At 40.7% G+C, this 15770-nt stretch overlaps 2 protein-coding genes across 6 annotated transcripts; one reads left to right on the forward strand and one right to left on the reverse strand.

The window, feature by feature from the left end:
- Positions 1 to 364: 364 nt before the first annotated feature.
- On the reverse strand, positions 365 to 9771 carry abraxas2 (abraxas 2, BRISC complex subunit). 2 transcript variants are annotated; one of them, XM_070977631.1, is made up of 9 exons: positions 9688 to 9771; positions 8252 to 8342; positions 7145 to 7181; positions 6601 to 6667; positions 5894 to 6084; positions 5138 to 5260; positions 4468 to 4552; positions 3986 to 4103; positions 365 to 3758 (listed from the first exon to the last, which is right to left on the reverse strand). In XM_070977631.1, the coding sequence occupies exons 1-9, from the start codon at positions 9757 to 9759 to the stop codon at positions 3187 to 3189; spliced, it is 1356 nt and encodes a 451-aa protein (XP_070833732.1). In that variant the 5' UTR covers positions 9760 to 9771; the 3' UTR covers positions 365 to 3186. The 2 variants fall into 2 exon arrangements, with proteins under 2 accessions (XP_070833732.1, XP_070833733.1); XM_070977632.1 differs by having other exon boundaries at positions 3061 to 3758; positions 5138 to 5257; positions 9688 to 9768.
- Positions 9772 to 9841: 70 nt separating this feature from the next.
- eef1akmt2 (EEF1A lysine methyltransferase 2) lies at positions 9842 to 14899 on the forward strand. Of its 4 annotated transcripts, none has more exons than XM_070977633.1 (6): positions 9842 to 9979; positions 10426 to 10491; positions 10709 to 10823; positions 11065 to 11172; positions 12361 to 12577; positions 13365 to 14899. In XM_070977633.1, the coding sequence occupies exons 1-6, from the start codon at positions 9870 to 9872 to the stop codon at positions 13469 to 13471; spliced, it is 723 nt and encodes a 240-aa protein (XP_070833734.1). In that variant the 5' UTR covers positions 9842 to 9869; the 3' UTR covers positions 13472 to 14899. The 4 variants fall into 4 exon arrangements, with proteins under 4 accessions (XP_070833734.1, XP_070833737.1, XP_070833736.1 ...); XM_070977636.1 differs by having other exon boundaries at positions 9907 to 9979; positions 10426 to 10481; positions 13365 to 13716; XM_070977635.1 differs by lacking the exon at positions 9842 to 9979 and adding an exon at positions 10135 to 10266 and having other exon boundaries at positions 13365 to 13739.
- The last annotated feature ends 871 nt before the right edge of the window (positions 14900 to 15770 follow it).

Below are 15770 nucleotides of genomic sequence, written 5' to 3' on the forward strand. Positions count from 1 at the left end.
AATACTTTACCAAGTCATTTGTTAAACAGGAAAATGTATGCATGGAGGCAATTCTTGTTTACAGGCAAGCCCTTCCCACTCCAATGTGATGTCATTGACATAAGCACCAGTAGGTTTTCCAAATAGAAATACACATCCAAACTAAATATATGAGTTATGGTTCTGCACAAGTCTTTGGAAGAAGTAAAAAATAAATAAATAAATATATGTAGTGATTGTACAGTCATTTTAAATGTTTTATGGTCTCTAATTAACCTCCAAAAAGATTTTGTTTAAAAAAAAAAAAAAAAAGCATGGATAAATTATCTGCACATTTAAAGAGGTACTCCATTTACTGTGGTAAGAAAACAAAGGCACATCATATCCCATATGCATGTCTCATTTATTATCCCTCAGTTTTAGAACCATGTTCTCTCATCCAAGCAAGTCCTTGGTCTGCTTTCGTCAAGTACACACATCCAGATAAAAGCTAAGACGATCTAAGCTGTGCACTGAACTTTGTGCTTTCAGGGAGGTGTTGATGTTGCAATGAACAGCCCACTCGGGGAAGGAAGGGAAGGGTCACTCCATACAGTAAGAGTACACGAGTGTATATTTGGATTATGTTGGAACTTGAAAGGTATAGGATCTTAACAATGTCAGCCCTCTGATGCTTCATGCCAGTGATCCTCAGCACCAGAGCTCTGCTGGTTTTCACTCTGGCCATCACGTCAGGCTTACACCTGGGGGTGCCAGAGGGAAATACTTCAAAAGCAATCATCTAGGGACTGAGGAGCAGGATTAAGAGTGAGGACCAACACTGAGAACTGCTGCTCTATACCACCACAACACTCAACTGAGACAAGCTTATACAGTAAGTGCTGTTTAAATGCTACCCCCCTCCCTTGTCTACTATACATTCATTATATATTTCCTTATTATATTCCAGTAGTCAAAGGAAACCATACTCCTAACTGATTTTGTCATTTCTTTTAACATTGTGTGATTGTTACTCTGAGTGATTATTAAGTAACATTTCGAGTGCCAGTTCCCGATAAGTGATGCATTGGCATTACACATCAGGGCAAATGAAATGACCCTAAGGCAGAAAACATGACATACAAACAGGCTGTGTAAATAAAGCAGAGCTAGTTCACAAGGCAAAGCTTCTCCCACCACAAAATGTCTTAATTTCAAAAATGAGTGCAACCCGCTGATCACCTCCATGTGCAGTGCAAATGACTGTCCGTGCTGAATAGAAAGGTCTTGAATTGACCAGTTCATGCAAGGAGTGTGTCCTACATCAATCAATCCACACCTTGTTTCTCAGTTGTCTTCAAATGGAAGAGACATTTAAAAAAAGTCATCTGCATGTCAGTCACGCTCATCACACCAACTCTGCCTTGCTGGAAGTATCGGCTACTAAGCAGATTCCCTCGGACTTTACAGTCACAATTCCAGTTTCAGATAAGAAAGCAAGCAAAGTCACAGCTGCAACCATGAGATGCAGGTCCACTTTTAAGTCGTCAGGGAAAGAAAAAAGGGAGAACAGCTTTGGGAAGCAGTGAAGATTGTTTCAGGTAGACAAAACACATCATGGAAAGAGAGGCATATAACTGCAGGACTAAATAAAAAAAGGTGGAAGTCAATTATTGCAAACACAACACAATTTGTTATAATTTTTCCTCAAGAGAGATCTGTGAATGTGTTCTGTGTGCAGACAGAAACTGCCCTGAGTGGAAGGCACTGTATACTGAAGCAAGGTCATGATGTTGTCATCACATTATCCAGGTCCGTACACGTAACATTGACCCAACCAGGTCAGAATACATGAGGTCTGCTGTCAACTATGCAAGACAGGAAGGTGATCGCTCGCTCTCTGTTCCCAAGGTTACAACTCACACACTACAGGGGGTATCAGCCTTCCATTAGGACTTTAATAGAGAACAAGTCAGTGAGAAGTGAGCTTGAAGAGATTATATGATCGCGGTCAGTAGTATTGGAGACAACCAGCACTGTGAAGTGGAAGTAGCAGCCAGGTTTTCATGTGAAGAACAACAGACAGATGCAGTTTTTTAGTGGTAGCTCTCTGTGTTGCAGCAGCAGAAAGGGAACCTTAAGCATCTGGTTAGTAAAGCTACAGTACATTGTGTTTGCCCTGTGAACCCCGTACAATGCACAAAAGCTGAGCTGAGTGTGGCTCAGGGTGGTCAAAGAGGACTACTCGAGTGGCACAACATGACAGCATTGGTATAGCACAACAATAAAGAAATCTTAAATTTTGTTAAGTGCAGCAAAGCGCATACAATTTCAGTGTTATCCAAGAGGAACGAGACATTGACATTCTTGTCAATCAAATTAGATTAACTGTTAATCTGACAAAAAATATATATATATATTTATGTATATATAAAGCACCCATTATAGAAGTGGCAGAGTAAATTTTGTTTGAAATCTATTCTTCATCATTTAAATAGGCAACTGTATGCTTAATCAATTAGACAAGACTGTGGAACATGGAAAAGAAAAAGTCCAAAATTAAATGAAAGAAATGTGCATGTTAAAGAATTTGTAATTACATATATATCTCTTCAAATTAAAAAATAAAAAGTGAACAACCATTTGCCTACATAATTTTAAAAACTGTCTGAAGGCCGCAAAATATTTTCCCCATTAGCATTCTTAGATGGTTTGTTTAAAAGAAAGCCAAAATAATAATAATAAAATAATTATAATAATAATAATAGTGCAAGAGGTAATGCAAGAGTGGGTGCTCAGAGTTGGTGATGCAAATGTGAAACAAAAAAAGATAAGGAAAGCGTGGAAAAGGGCCTGTCCTTTAGAGAGCTGGCTCGCCAACCAGTTGGCATAAATTGCGCTGTAATATCCACTTCCAAACCTGAAACCAGACACATTCACACTGAAGTACCCAGACCGACCCCATTCCAAAAAGAAAAAATGAAAAGACGACTCTTCCCCCCAGTGAGACACACTTTTAAGCCTGCGAAGTATAGCGACGTTTCCCCTTAAAATGGAGATCAGACTAAGACAAGAAGAAATACTCACAGCGGGATACCACCTGCGCATGCCTTTCACTTTCAGGACTGGCACTTCTTTTTGTCTATATTTGTCTATCTTTGATTGCTTGAGATGCACATCTCTCAAGGTGCGTCACTTATTTGTGTCCCAATCACACCCTGCATGTTTCTATGTGGTCTGTGAGCCACGAGCGTCCCCATCAGGACTAAGGGCAGCCGGTCGGCCTTGCGCTAAAACGCTGGCAGGGACTATTGGCAGATGAGCAGCTTCACTCACTAAGTTCTCATATTCGCTACTGTCCTCATCTTCCTCATCCTCATCGTCCTCATCGTCTTCATCATCTTCCTGCCCCGCAGCCTGTCTGTCTAACGAGTCAGAGCTTGATCCGTCACCATTGCCAAGGTATGGGGTGCTGGGAGTGGTGACAGGATTAGAGCTGGTGCCCAAGCCCAACCCGAGGCCCAGGCCCATCCCCAGTGGGCCAGGGGTAGGGTGTCCCGGAGAGCCCACAGCTTGTGGCCGAGGCAGTAGAGCAGCACTGGTAGGTGGGGAAGAAGTGGAGAGCAGAGAGTCATCCTGGGACAAGAGGTCAGCATAAGATGGTGGGTTAGGTGAGGTACTGGGTCGCTCTGGGGCAGAGGGTGTGTGGAAAGTTATCCTGGACAGAGGGGAAGCGTCAGAAGGTTCTATGTTCTCCTCTGAAGTGGAATGGGAGTCTGCATTTTGGGCTTCAAGGAGTCCTGGGGAACAGTAAGAAAGATGTAACTGGCAAAAAGGAGTATATAAAATCAAGTCTGATTGGACGACTGAAGAAATATTTAAAACTCAGAAGAGTTGAAATGCTACACAACTGTGGCGTCATTTTTGCTGTTCGCTATTAATCTCAAAACAGACTGTTTAAATTTAAACCACACATTTGAAACTGAATGACATAATTCAAGATCACAGAATCAAAACCAGTACGTACTCCTCTCCTCCTCTGCCGTCTTGCGTTTCCTGAGAGCGATTTGTTGTTTGAGTTTGTTCACATCCTCTTGAATTTTCTCCTTCACGCGTTCGCTTTGTTCTACCTCCCCACACACAGCCTAAAAACAAGACAAACAGGTGGAAGTCTCTGACACGCTAATCACGTAAAGCCCCTTTCACACACGCAGTCTATCCCAGAAATGTTCAGGAACATTTCTTGCAAGCACGCAAAGAGTTATGTCCATCAGACGACAGATGCTTTCACGTGGAACCGTGTTCCATCTGTTCCAGCATTGCCATGGCATGTGTAAAAAGGCACAAGACAGAAATGTCCTTCAATGTAGCTGCAAGTATGAATAGTGAAAATCACTAGCGGTGCCTGACACACACTTATTTGCTGGGAACTATGTGTGAAACAGGCTTAATTAGCAAACAATTTCCCTCCATGTCTGAGGCAAAATGCACCAGGTATCTGTTGCTCACCTGCACTTTATCTTGCAGTGCACTGTAGACTTGGAATATTGTTCGGATATCCTTCATCACACCGTCTTTGTCAAAGAATTCAGCCCTGGAAAGAGATTCACAACAGATGTATCGATCATTCAAGGCATAATAAATAACATCACACAGTACAAGCTCATGCAGTTTGTTCACCAAGATCTAACATTACAAACGCATTAGAGCAGTGGATGTCTTCTATATCAAAGCTAAATCTAATTTATTCCACTGGCTGTCATGCACAAAAATGGGAGCTGGATGAGCTGAGGTGAAAATAAAGTGACCTTATCAGAAGCTGGATAGACAGGCCTGGCTAAACCCCTTGCAGTCTACATCACACTGACACACAGTATTCACCCTTCTATGACAGAAATAGTGGGTTTAGACACAAGACACAGAACTACCAGCAGAAGCGCGTGGAGTCTGTCACATACAACGATATGCTGATACCGCTTGGACAAGGTGTCAAGCATAAACTAGGTCTAATTCACACACGCGTTGGTGTTGAGTGTCCTGGGGTTGCAACCCACCACAGAGATCCACATTAAATCCCTGCCACCAGTGCACCCCATCAGTAACCCTGAGCCAGAAATGGGAGCGACACGGGTGTGGTGTAGCCAGAAAAGAAAACAAAGGTTGGGAGTTCAAACCTTACCCATGCTCTTTGATGACCTGGGTGTAGTTGAGTGAGGTGTTGGGCACTGAAGAGACTTTGTATTCCTGCTGGCTTGTGTTGCCGAGGTTTGGGATTGTGAGGGTGATCCTCTGGTTGTACCTACTGAGTGGAGATGACCTGTTAGTACTGTTAAAGCATGGCATACTATACCCATACCGTAGTTCTACATACATTACTTTCAACACAAATATGAACTTTTTATACTTTCACAACTCCCTCTTATTAAGCATTTTATTATTTTGTGAGATGGATTCAGGTGACTTACGAACCTTCAATGACAAGAACGATAAATCTCTCCCCGTAGTTACCATTTCAGCACTTTCTGACTGTGTTATGCGTTGATAATCATAAACACTTCTTTAAAAAAATCCAGTGTGTTAAATAATTTCATACATGTTTAAAACAGAACAATATGAAGAAGCAGGAATGTACCAATCAAACTTTTTCTCTTTCTCTTCTGATGCAAATTCCCAGTCTGGTATCAATGCTCCCTGTCTCCCCATATTTTAAATCTGTGCACCTGACTGCATGGGGATCATTTTTATGATAACATTTAAGGTAACATGAAACCAGGGACTGAATGAATGCAGCTGAAACACTACATTTTTTTGAAAAGATATCATGCAGATTGAAGCGTTCCAGTACAAAGGGAACTTAGATATAGAAAAAACTAGTCAGAAAATACCTCTATGTGAATCAAAAGTCTGCTCATGTTGGTCAGCATGCAGAAATTACCTTCGGTTAGGTCTGAAGAGCACATACTCCAGTGCATGTGTGGAGCTGTTGGCGGTGGAGATGAAGCTGAAAAGAAGGAAGACGAGGTCGGGCACACCAAGCAGCTGAGTCAGCTGTTTGTGGATGATCTGTTCCCTGAACGACATTTGCTGCTGCGTGTTCCTCCGGAACCGGTACCAACCAATGACGTTCTTCGTGAAAAAAGAAACAAATTTTTCAAAATGTGTTTAATCTAATGAAGTTTCACTTGTCCAGCCCCATTCAGGACAAAGTACCAAGTACAAGAGTGGCAAAACACAATATACAATATCTGGGGAAAAAAAAAACTGTCCAAATCATTATGAAACATATACAGTCACTTACTGAAATGCTTGAATGAGGAAACATTATTAATGCTTCATTTCAATACCAGATTTTGTATTTATTTTGTTTTGTTTGAAGCCAAAACTTTTGAAATCGGGACTTTGAATGTAATTTTCTAAACTAAACTCAATTTATTCTTTGAGGAACACCAGCTAATCACACTTCTAGCTTGCTATCACTCATTAGTTTACAATAAAGCCAAACCATAACAAGTAAAATTCATGTCTGATGTCTTATTTCACTTTAGTGTAGCCTTGGTTTACAGGCAGCAAGAGGACACCACTGACATTTTACAGGTCTTCAGCCACAATATATGTTAAAATGAAATGAAAAAATTCACTCACTTTCCGCCTATCTTTAAGAATGCTGTTGAGATTCTCCTCATTGATTTTGCCTGCGTAGTCATAAAAGCTGAGAGAGGGGAAAAAAAACAGGTTCAACGTGAGTCATCATGAGCCTCCTCCTCCTCCGCCTTGGCATACTTCTATTACCCAAACTTGTCAGATGGGGACATCTACTGTCCAATGTCAAATTAATTCAGCATGGTCTGAAAAGAGTGTAAAGAAACTGCTGTATCCTCTGAAGTTGTCAGTGTATTTATAGTGACCTAAAACTTACATACTGCAAGCTACCCCCCTGCACAAAGGCACTTCTTTTTCTTAGAAAATGCCACTTCAACCTACCTTACCTTATAATACACGGATTCCAACAAAGGAATTTCCTAAATGAAACAATCAGGCCAAAATTGCTGGCTTGTTGTTTGTCCTTCTCAAGCAGTGTCTGTTCTACAGTCATACACTTCATGGTGTCACTTTGGTACATTACTGCACGTGCATTGCTGAATGGTGATAATAGCAGCGTTTGAGAATAAAAAAGCTCATATCTTACCTAAATAACTGTGCACAAGGATCATGGTTATGGATTTCTGTTGGGAACAAACAGTGACAGATATTTCAGTTATATTTAAAAGGAGTTCATTAGCATAAATCTGCACACGTCTGTGCCAGAATAAAGGGAAGCAGAGGGATCAGTGCTCTGCGAAAAACTGCTTAATGGCATCATTTCTTTCTGAGTTATTTTTCACATTGCATCAAAGCACACTTTTCCTAATAGGACTGATGGGTCGAGGAGAAATTCAGGATGCAATAAAACCAAGCAAACCACACAAATGAAAAACTGTTAATCCGTTGTTAATATCTTTTAAAATTTTGGCCGATTAAAATGTAACACCGACTCTCATGGCTCTCTTGTAATTATACTGACAGATGATCACCCATAATCTGGCAGAGTAATTCAAATGTCCCCTGTTGCCATCAGTCTGCTTGACTGATACTGAAAGGTGTGCTTTGTAGCAACTGTATCAAGTATTCATTTGACGAGCCATCAACAAAAAATCCATTTTAATAAATGGTTAGTTTACTGTCTATAAAACAGATATGAAGGGCCTTACACAGCCTACACAGATTTAACTTCTCATCGGGTTAAGCATGGGCAATGCTAGACAAGGAATTACATTATGTTATCAAAATATATGTGCTTAAAGAATGAAAGACGTTGTCCCTGATACTACAAAATTAACAGGGGAGTAAGGTCAACAACCTCAGTTTGTACAAACCTGCACAACCTTGGAAAGAGCTCTTATAAGAAGCAAAATAAGTGAGTATACGTTTTTCACAGCAGACATTAAGACTTGTCATAATAGAATCCGCACAGCTGTTACGAATATTAACAACGGCTCTGCTTCAATTCAAGTGTACCTGCAGGCAATGATGGTGTGACAGAGCCAGCACACATACGCCGACAGTGAAGCAACAAAATGGAGTTCAGACATCATTCATTTTATTATTTACACATTATTTTCTATTTTGACATGTAAAAATATCTTCCTGTGAACCTCTTGACTGTCTCTTAAGGCTTCTGCCAGACTGACATTAATCAGTTGCTACTTGCTTAAGATTCCACAAAGTTATTATGTTATCTGCTTTCAGGACTTACCTACTACCTGGAGCAATTCTGCACTGCTGATCTGTGTGTCGCTGATGCTGACAGTCTCTTCTTGCCTTACTTCTCCTAATAGGAAGCCCTCCTATGCAAATACAATTTGACAAAAATGTTTATTATCATTATTATTATTATTATTATTATTATTATTATTAGACCTGAAATAAATAGTCCATTAATGAATTAGTTGATTAACAGAAAATTAATCACATTTTTTTTTAAGTTATTTATCAAGCAAATACAATACAAACATATTCTGCTCACAGCTTCTCAAATGGGAGGATTTGCTATGGTTTATTATGGTTATGGTTTATACTGATACATATTGAAGATCTTTGGATATAAATGCCAAATGGATCATTTCATGTAAATGTTTTGAACATGTGCGTACAGAGCAACAACATTCCTATCGGGATCGCTGAATCATAATCATGGCATTTCCTCATGTAACACAAAATAACAAATCAACTTGTAAATATGGGACTAAATTTAGTCGTGTACTTTTTACAGCTAACATCTCTGAGAAGTGACAGCAGCTGGTTTAAAACAGCGCTGTCTTACGCTTTCTGCTTATGTCAAGAATGCGGGTAAACTTGTAATGATCCGCTATCCACCTGCCCAAGCCGACTTTTAAAGTCTTGTCAACAGGAAAAGACATGTAAACAGCGCTGATGTTTACTTGGTTAGCGCTTGTAAGAAAGATTTCTTTCCTGTACGCGGACCACATAGCATTTCTCCTCCACTGCCAAACTACAACGATCAATCCAAAGCCCCGCAAAAAAGAAGAATATTGTTAACGCACGTCAGTCCTGTTTTTAGACGGGTATTGACATAAATGGAACCAACACTAGCTAGGCTGCTAACAAGCTAATCTAGCAATGCGGAAACGAGAAAAACAAATCCAGTTAATGTTACCTACTTAGGAAATTTACTGGGTAAGCTAATTTTAGTGAAAAACTACACCTCTATCAGATAACAACTCGCGGTGACTTTAGATAATAGCCGGACCGACACACGCAAGTCCCTTGACTTGGTAGGTTAGCTAACATGCTAAGTAGCTAACTACTGAGTATTTCCTGGAACGCAAACTTTCCTAACAACATTTCCCATATCGGTGTAGCAGGTGTTCACGTATACAGCTCTTTGTAACTAATGTTAAAGCTGGATATTTAACACTTGTGCTGCTGCAACACATTAGACCATCTTAAAATTGCCAGTCATGTCCTCCAATTGTTGTAGCTGCACAGTTTGATTTAACCATACCTGCCGGTAAATAGACGGAACCAATACTAGCTAGCCAGCAACAGGATGATGACACTGAAAAACAACACAAACTAATGGTGTTGATAAACGATCAGACGCACCGACGAGCTACGCACATTTAAACAGCCATTGCATAATAGTGTGTCAACATAATTGTGAATACTTACATGATCTGAGTTGCTGTTGGCGCTGTGATAACACACAGAACTAAAAGTATAACCTGAAATGGATGCCGCCATGATGGAAACATCCCTATCAATCCCGATGCCCCCTGCGGTTGCAAGCACGCTCCTCAAACGCAATGTCTTGTGGGAGCTGTAGGCGATAAATCGATAGTCGCCTCTCCAACATGGAAGTCTTAGCAGATGGCCCGCATGGCTGCAGCAATACCTCGGACGCAGAGGAAGACAGAAACTCAGATACCGATTTTGGACCGTCGAGACTCGGAACCAAAGAATAGTAAGGGTTATGCTCCGTTGCTAACGTCAAGAGACAACAACAGCGCTAGCTTAACTGACTACTAACGTTATTCCTTAAACTATGTATCGCTTGGAGCTACCATCAATTCAGACAATTTATATACAATGTGGTACCAAAATAACAAACCCTCAACTTTAAAATTGACACGTCCAGCTTGTGTTGACAGCAAGAATGAAGTTGAATTGTTAGCTAGAAAATAACGGCCTGACAGACCGTTAAATGAAGGAATGTGTGACTCGCCGTCAGTTTTGACAAGATTTAGATTTGTAAGTTAGCTAACTACTGTTTCGTAATATGCGTTTCCCTGTAAGCGTTAACTTGTCTGTTTGCCTATTCATTTAAGTTCATCAAGTTTCTAATATAGCAACATGTCGTATGTTCTTATAGTATGTATGTAACTAATTGTCGACTGCCCTTTTCTGCAGTTGGGAACATGCATATCAAAAAGAGCTCGAGTCATTCAGAGACATCGGGGTTGTTGGTGAGATATGGTAATCATATACAGAGTATTGAGATGTTTGTCATTGCCAGAACTAATCGAACAAACGCAAAAATGTGACGACTGAACCAGAGATTAGTTTAATGTAGTATTTTTGGTTTCGGACAATAATCTGTCTCATGACTAAAGTGTGTGTGTGTGTGTGTGTGTGTGTGTGTGTGTGTGTGTGTGTGTGTGTGTGTGTGTGTGTGTGTGTGTTTTCTTCAAAGGTTTGGTGAGGAAAGCATGAGCCGTGTGCTGCGATGGATGGACAAAGCCAAGATTCCAGAAGATGCTGCAATTCTTGACATCGGCACTGGAAATGGAGCCTTTTTAGTTGAACTGGTGTGAACAGACTAAAAATACATTTTGACACTGTTGCTTTTTTTTATTTCACGCCCACCTTGTTTGAGTTCTAGAGCTCAGTTCACTAGAATTACAAACAAATGGATGTTGGTAGTTGAAACACTCATAACTGGGTTTTTCAAAGCGTAGAGAGCCACAACTTTTTTCCAACATTTCTATAACAGTCGATAAACTTTGCCCTTCATTTGCTTGTGTTTTGTTTTGTTGTGTGTGGGTCAAGGCTAAACACGGATACAAGAATCTGACTGGTATAGATTATTCTCCAGCATCTATAGAATTGGCCAGAAATATCCTGCAGGCGGAGGACTTGACGGATATCACCGTAAAGGTGGGTTCAGTTATTTTTGTCATTAAAACTATTGTATAACTGTACAGCTAACTTACACTAGTATCACAATGCATTTGCCAGCCACAGGTGACCAACAGTTGGGAAATGTGAACTGATACCAGGCATACTTTCTAATTACTCCCCTTCATTCCTAAATGTCAGTGATACAATATAGCTTTCAGCTTACTGAGAGCCAACCTGGGCCTGGGATGGTTAGAGGAAACTCTCCTGTGTTTACCATGTGGCAGAGTTGGATAAGAAGAATGCCCTGAAAGTGATGGAAGTCTGCCCACCATTCAGATTAAACCACCTGAAATCCCAGTGAACTGGCAGGATTTAACACATCTACTAACACTATATATGCAAGAAAAACAAGTTGTAAATGTTGGTCAGTCTATAATGGATGTGATGAATGAGTTTTCTTCTCCTGTATGCATGATACAGTTGCATATAAGTTATGTGCATCACACACCTCTGATGGTGTGTGCTTTGCTTGGGCAGAAAGCCTTCCACTGAAGTCAATATTGACCTTAGCTGGACAGTTTGAGCACAGTGTGCGCGTGTGTGTGTGGGAGAGAGAGAAAAATTGTACGTTTCCATCTTGTTCATTTCTTCAATACTGCAGAATACCAACATAATTTGTCTGAATGTGCATGTGTAGCCTTAAACGGAGCCTGAGGCAAACTGAGAAGTTTCAGATCGTGATTAAAAAAAGCTTTATCTTCAGGTCTCTTACCTCAAAGTCTTAATCTCAAATCCATGTCAAACCCCCTCTCCGTACATTAGTCACTGTCTACTGCTTCATACATTCCTTCAACGTCTTCAGTTATTCCGTTTTACAGACTCGTACTCAGATTGAGCTCAGGTCAGTTATAACAATATATTGCTGTGGCCATTGAATCAGTGTTAATCCTTTTTCATAAATCACACGTTTTGTGACCCATGTTTTGTGAGAATGCGGCTCTTGAGCTCTCCCCAGATGTCTGGTGTTCTGCCCTCTGTCCAGATAAAGGGCTCCTTTCACTGGTGGTATGGTAGGTCAGCAACCTCTGCAGAATTAACTGCTGTCATATCAGCAGTTGGAATTTAGTTTTAAAGTCAAGCCGTGAGGCATAATAACACGTCTCATTGCAGTAGGGTTGATCAACAGTTGCTTTTCCTTAACCTCTCAGTTTTTCTTTATTTTAGGAAATGGATTTCTTAAACTGTGAAGGGGAGCTAAAGGGTTTTGATGTCTGCATCGACAAAGGAACATTCGATGCAATAAGCTTAAATCCAGACAAAACCAAGGAGGGCAAAAATCTCTATGTCCAAGCTGTAAAAGATGCTCTTAAGGACAAAGGATTCTTCGCTGTCACTTCCTGTAACTGGACAAAAGAGCAGCTGCTCAACAGATTCAGTGAAGGTAAGGGGAAATGCTGAAATTAATGATTGTATGCCTGATGATTAGCTGTTTTATTTATCCTGTGCATGGACATGTACACGCACAGGGGTGGCATAATACACATTCCTGACAACTGTGTCACACTATTCCACTAATCAACAGTTGGCAAAAACACACAACACAAGGTATACTGTAATGCACCAATGAAGACTGAGAAGAAGAAGACTATTAACTAGTAAGCATGGATTCAAACAATACTGCCTTTAAAATACTAATGTCTCATGAGCAGGGAGATACACGCAGTGTTGTAAATGGGTTAAACCACTGTTAAACCTTGACATGAGCATCAGTGTGATTTGTAATTGTGTCTCTGTGGCATGTAACATCTTTATATCTGTGTGTTTTGTTGTCTGACCTTCAGTCAAAACAAAGACACAGTTCCTGCTACAGTTACCTGGCAGGTTGTTAAGCTGCAGGCAACAACAGTCTTGTCAAGTCAGAATTTCGGCAAGCTTCCAGTAGCTGTCACTCTTCTCAGTGTAGTCACTCACGAGAGCCTGCAGGGGGCCAAAGGGCCTTGAGATCTCATCTGTCACGCTGACAGCCTGCCTTTACTGGACCCCAGGAAGCACCACAGATGGTGGATGGATAGTTCTTGACTCACAGTGCTCCTCCTAACCCCTCTATGGCCGTAGTTGGTTAGGAAAGGATTCTTAGCATCTGTTTTTTCTGACAGCATGTTGATGTTCTGGTAGTTTGCATAATGCACATTTCTTAACCTGCACATTTTCTCTGTCTTGCCTCACAGGATTTGAGTTTGTACAGGAGTTGCCTACACCCAGTTTCCAGTTTGGAGGCAAGACAGGCAACAGTGTGACAGCACTCATCTTCAAGCGAGTACATGGATTCTCATGAACTCAGGATATTTTTCCTTTTTTCGTACAGTACCTGATTATTTTGTATTCATTTTTTTTAAACCAAGTGTAATGAAGCAGATATACAGTGTAATTGAGTAGGGCTGGTCACTTGACATAAATCGGTCTTTGTTTTGTTGCTGTTGTGTTACAGTAACTTTGCAGTAGCATTGTTTCATCAATTTCAGTTTCGATGTTTACTTACATTAAAAATGTATTATGTTCCTTTTAAAAGGGCTTCAGGAGAAAAAATACACAATAATTTGTACTGAATATTTATTCCCTGTTTCATAAATCATCTTATGGCCCCTCACATTACATGAAAGGGCCCTGGGTAGAGTCCTGACCCACTGTTCGAAAAACACTGGTCTGTCTTATCAGGTACTTAATTGCATCCATCTTTCATGTCATGTGCAAAGTAGCCCGTACCTAATTGCTTAAACTGGAAACCAGCAGAGCTTGGGGTCCCGAGGACCATGATTAAGAACGTCTGACGTGATGAGTAAACAAGAGGCCGTGGCTGCTGTGGAAGAGAAGCCTATCGGCCATTTCCTTCCTCAATGGCATCATTAATATCTGCCAAACTCTGGATCCTAATTGCAAGCTCGGGCCAGTGGTCCAATGGGAGCCGTCGACATTGAGGCACGCTGTTGAGTAAACACATGCAAGCTTTACAAGAATTACTGGCTGGAATTTTACAAGGCTCTGGATATCCTGCCTGGATGTGCATATTATGCCCACGTTTCCAACCCTCTCACAGATTTTCCCATGATGTGAAACCACCATTGAGCCCAACTGAATATCCACTCCTTCAACTTTCTCCCTCACTCCCTTTGACTCATGTTATGCAGGCCTTTGAGTGTTTTTCATTGTGTCACCATGTCATTAGATTTTAATATGTACTGAAGTTACCTTGAATATACTGCAGCCCACTCCTTTCCCTTGCACAGGTGCTGTTGCTAAGAAACACTACACCACAATCCTGTTAGCAGAAGTAAAGTCATGAGGGTTTTTTTTTGGTCAGTTTTGTGGGTCCTGTACTGTTACAACAGTTAAATCATTCAGAAGAATCTTTTCCTTTTAGAGAAGCTGCTTTAAACTTGTTTATGAGGAGCTTAGGAAGTCATTAAGTAATGACAAGAGTCCTACAGATATTATTATGCAAAATTAGTTTGAGTAATGTGCTCCTGACACTGTGTGCCAACAGCGACTTGTATGTGTGTTTGTTATTTTGAAACCGTGGATATATCTTGCCCCACCTTAAAGGCTTACTGTAGACTCAGGAAGTCAAACTGGCTTTCTTGTCTGAAGGGCCCATTTTAATCAAAAGGGAAGTTGGAGCTATGTCTTCCTGTCATCTTATAAAAGTATTTTATTACCATCCACCATGAAGTAAAATGAAACATGAAAGTGTGGATCTTGCTGGGTTGAACTGGGCTGTAGTCTACAGTACATTTACCTCCGTCAGCACTTTCATGGCTTTTGGGTTGGCACATGTCTGAAGCTACACTTTTATTCCACTCATAATATTAACCTATAAGTTTTTAGACTTGATGCCATAACCCGCTGGCTGCCCCACCAGTATGAATACCATGCTTTCATTTTAACCTCTCAAGTGTGATACTGCAAATATTTATGTTTTTTTCACTCCATCTCCCTGGAAACACGTTTGATGGTCTCCTAATAGGATTTTCGTGGATTGATTGAATTACTCCACCATGTAACAGTTAAGTTTTTCCATTGCAAGAGAGCCAATGTGGAAGTGGGAAAGATTTCCTCTTTCAATGCATTTCGGACCTGTTCGGGCTAAATAATGATTCCACCATGCATGCATTAGAGCATAATGTACATAGACGTTAAAAGTTCGTTTTAATCGATTGATGACTTGTTCGATATGTCTGGCTCTTTGTTTTTGGCCGAGTCGGGCTACAACAAAGAGAAGGGACCGACCAAGAGGAACGGTAGCAACTTTTTTTCCTAGCCAATTACTGTAAATTCAGCTTTAAGTGTTGTGCTGAGTTACCTACAAGTATTACAGCTTCATTAACGTCAGTGAAAAGCATAGTAACACAAAGTAGCACATGAGCATCGTAAATGCCTGAGGGAGGACCACAGCGGGCCATACCACCTCGGTAGGGGTGCGATCGTGTTTGTTGTAAATATATTTGTGCGCCTTGTGTCTTCACACACGTAAGAGTTTTTGTTTTCAATTAACAAATATATCTTAATGGTTACACTGTACAGCAATCCCGTACCCGCTTTGGTTAACAAGTCTGCTACTCGTCCCTCTTCTTATTGTA

Source organism: Chaetodon trifascialis, chromosome 13 (assembly GCF_039877785.1).
Source record: "Chaetodon trifascialis isolate fChaTrf1 chromosome 13, fChaTrf1.hap1, whole genome shotgun sequence".
Classification (NCBI taxonomy): domain Eukaryota; kingdom Metazoa; phylum Chordata; class Actinopteri; order Chaetodontiformes; family Chaetodontidae; genus Chaetodon; species Chaetodon trifascialis.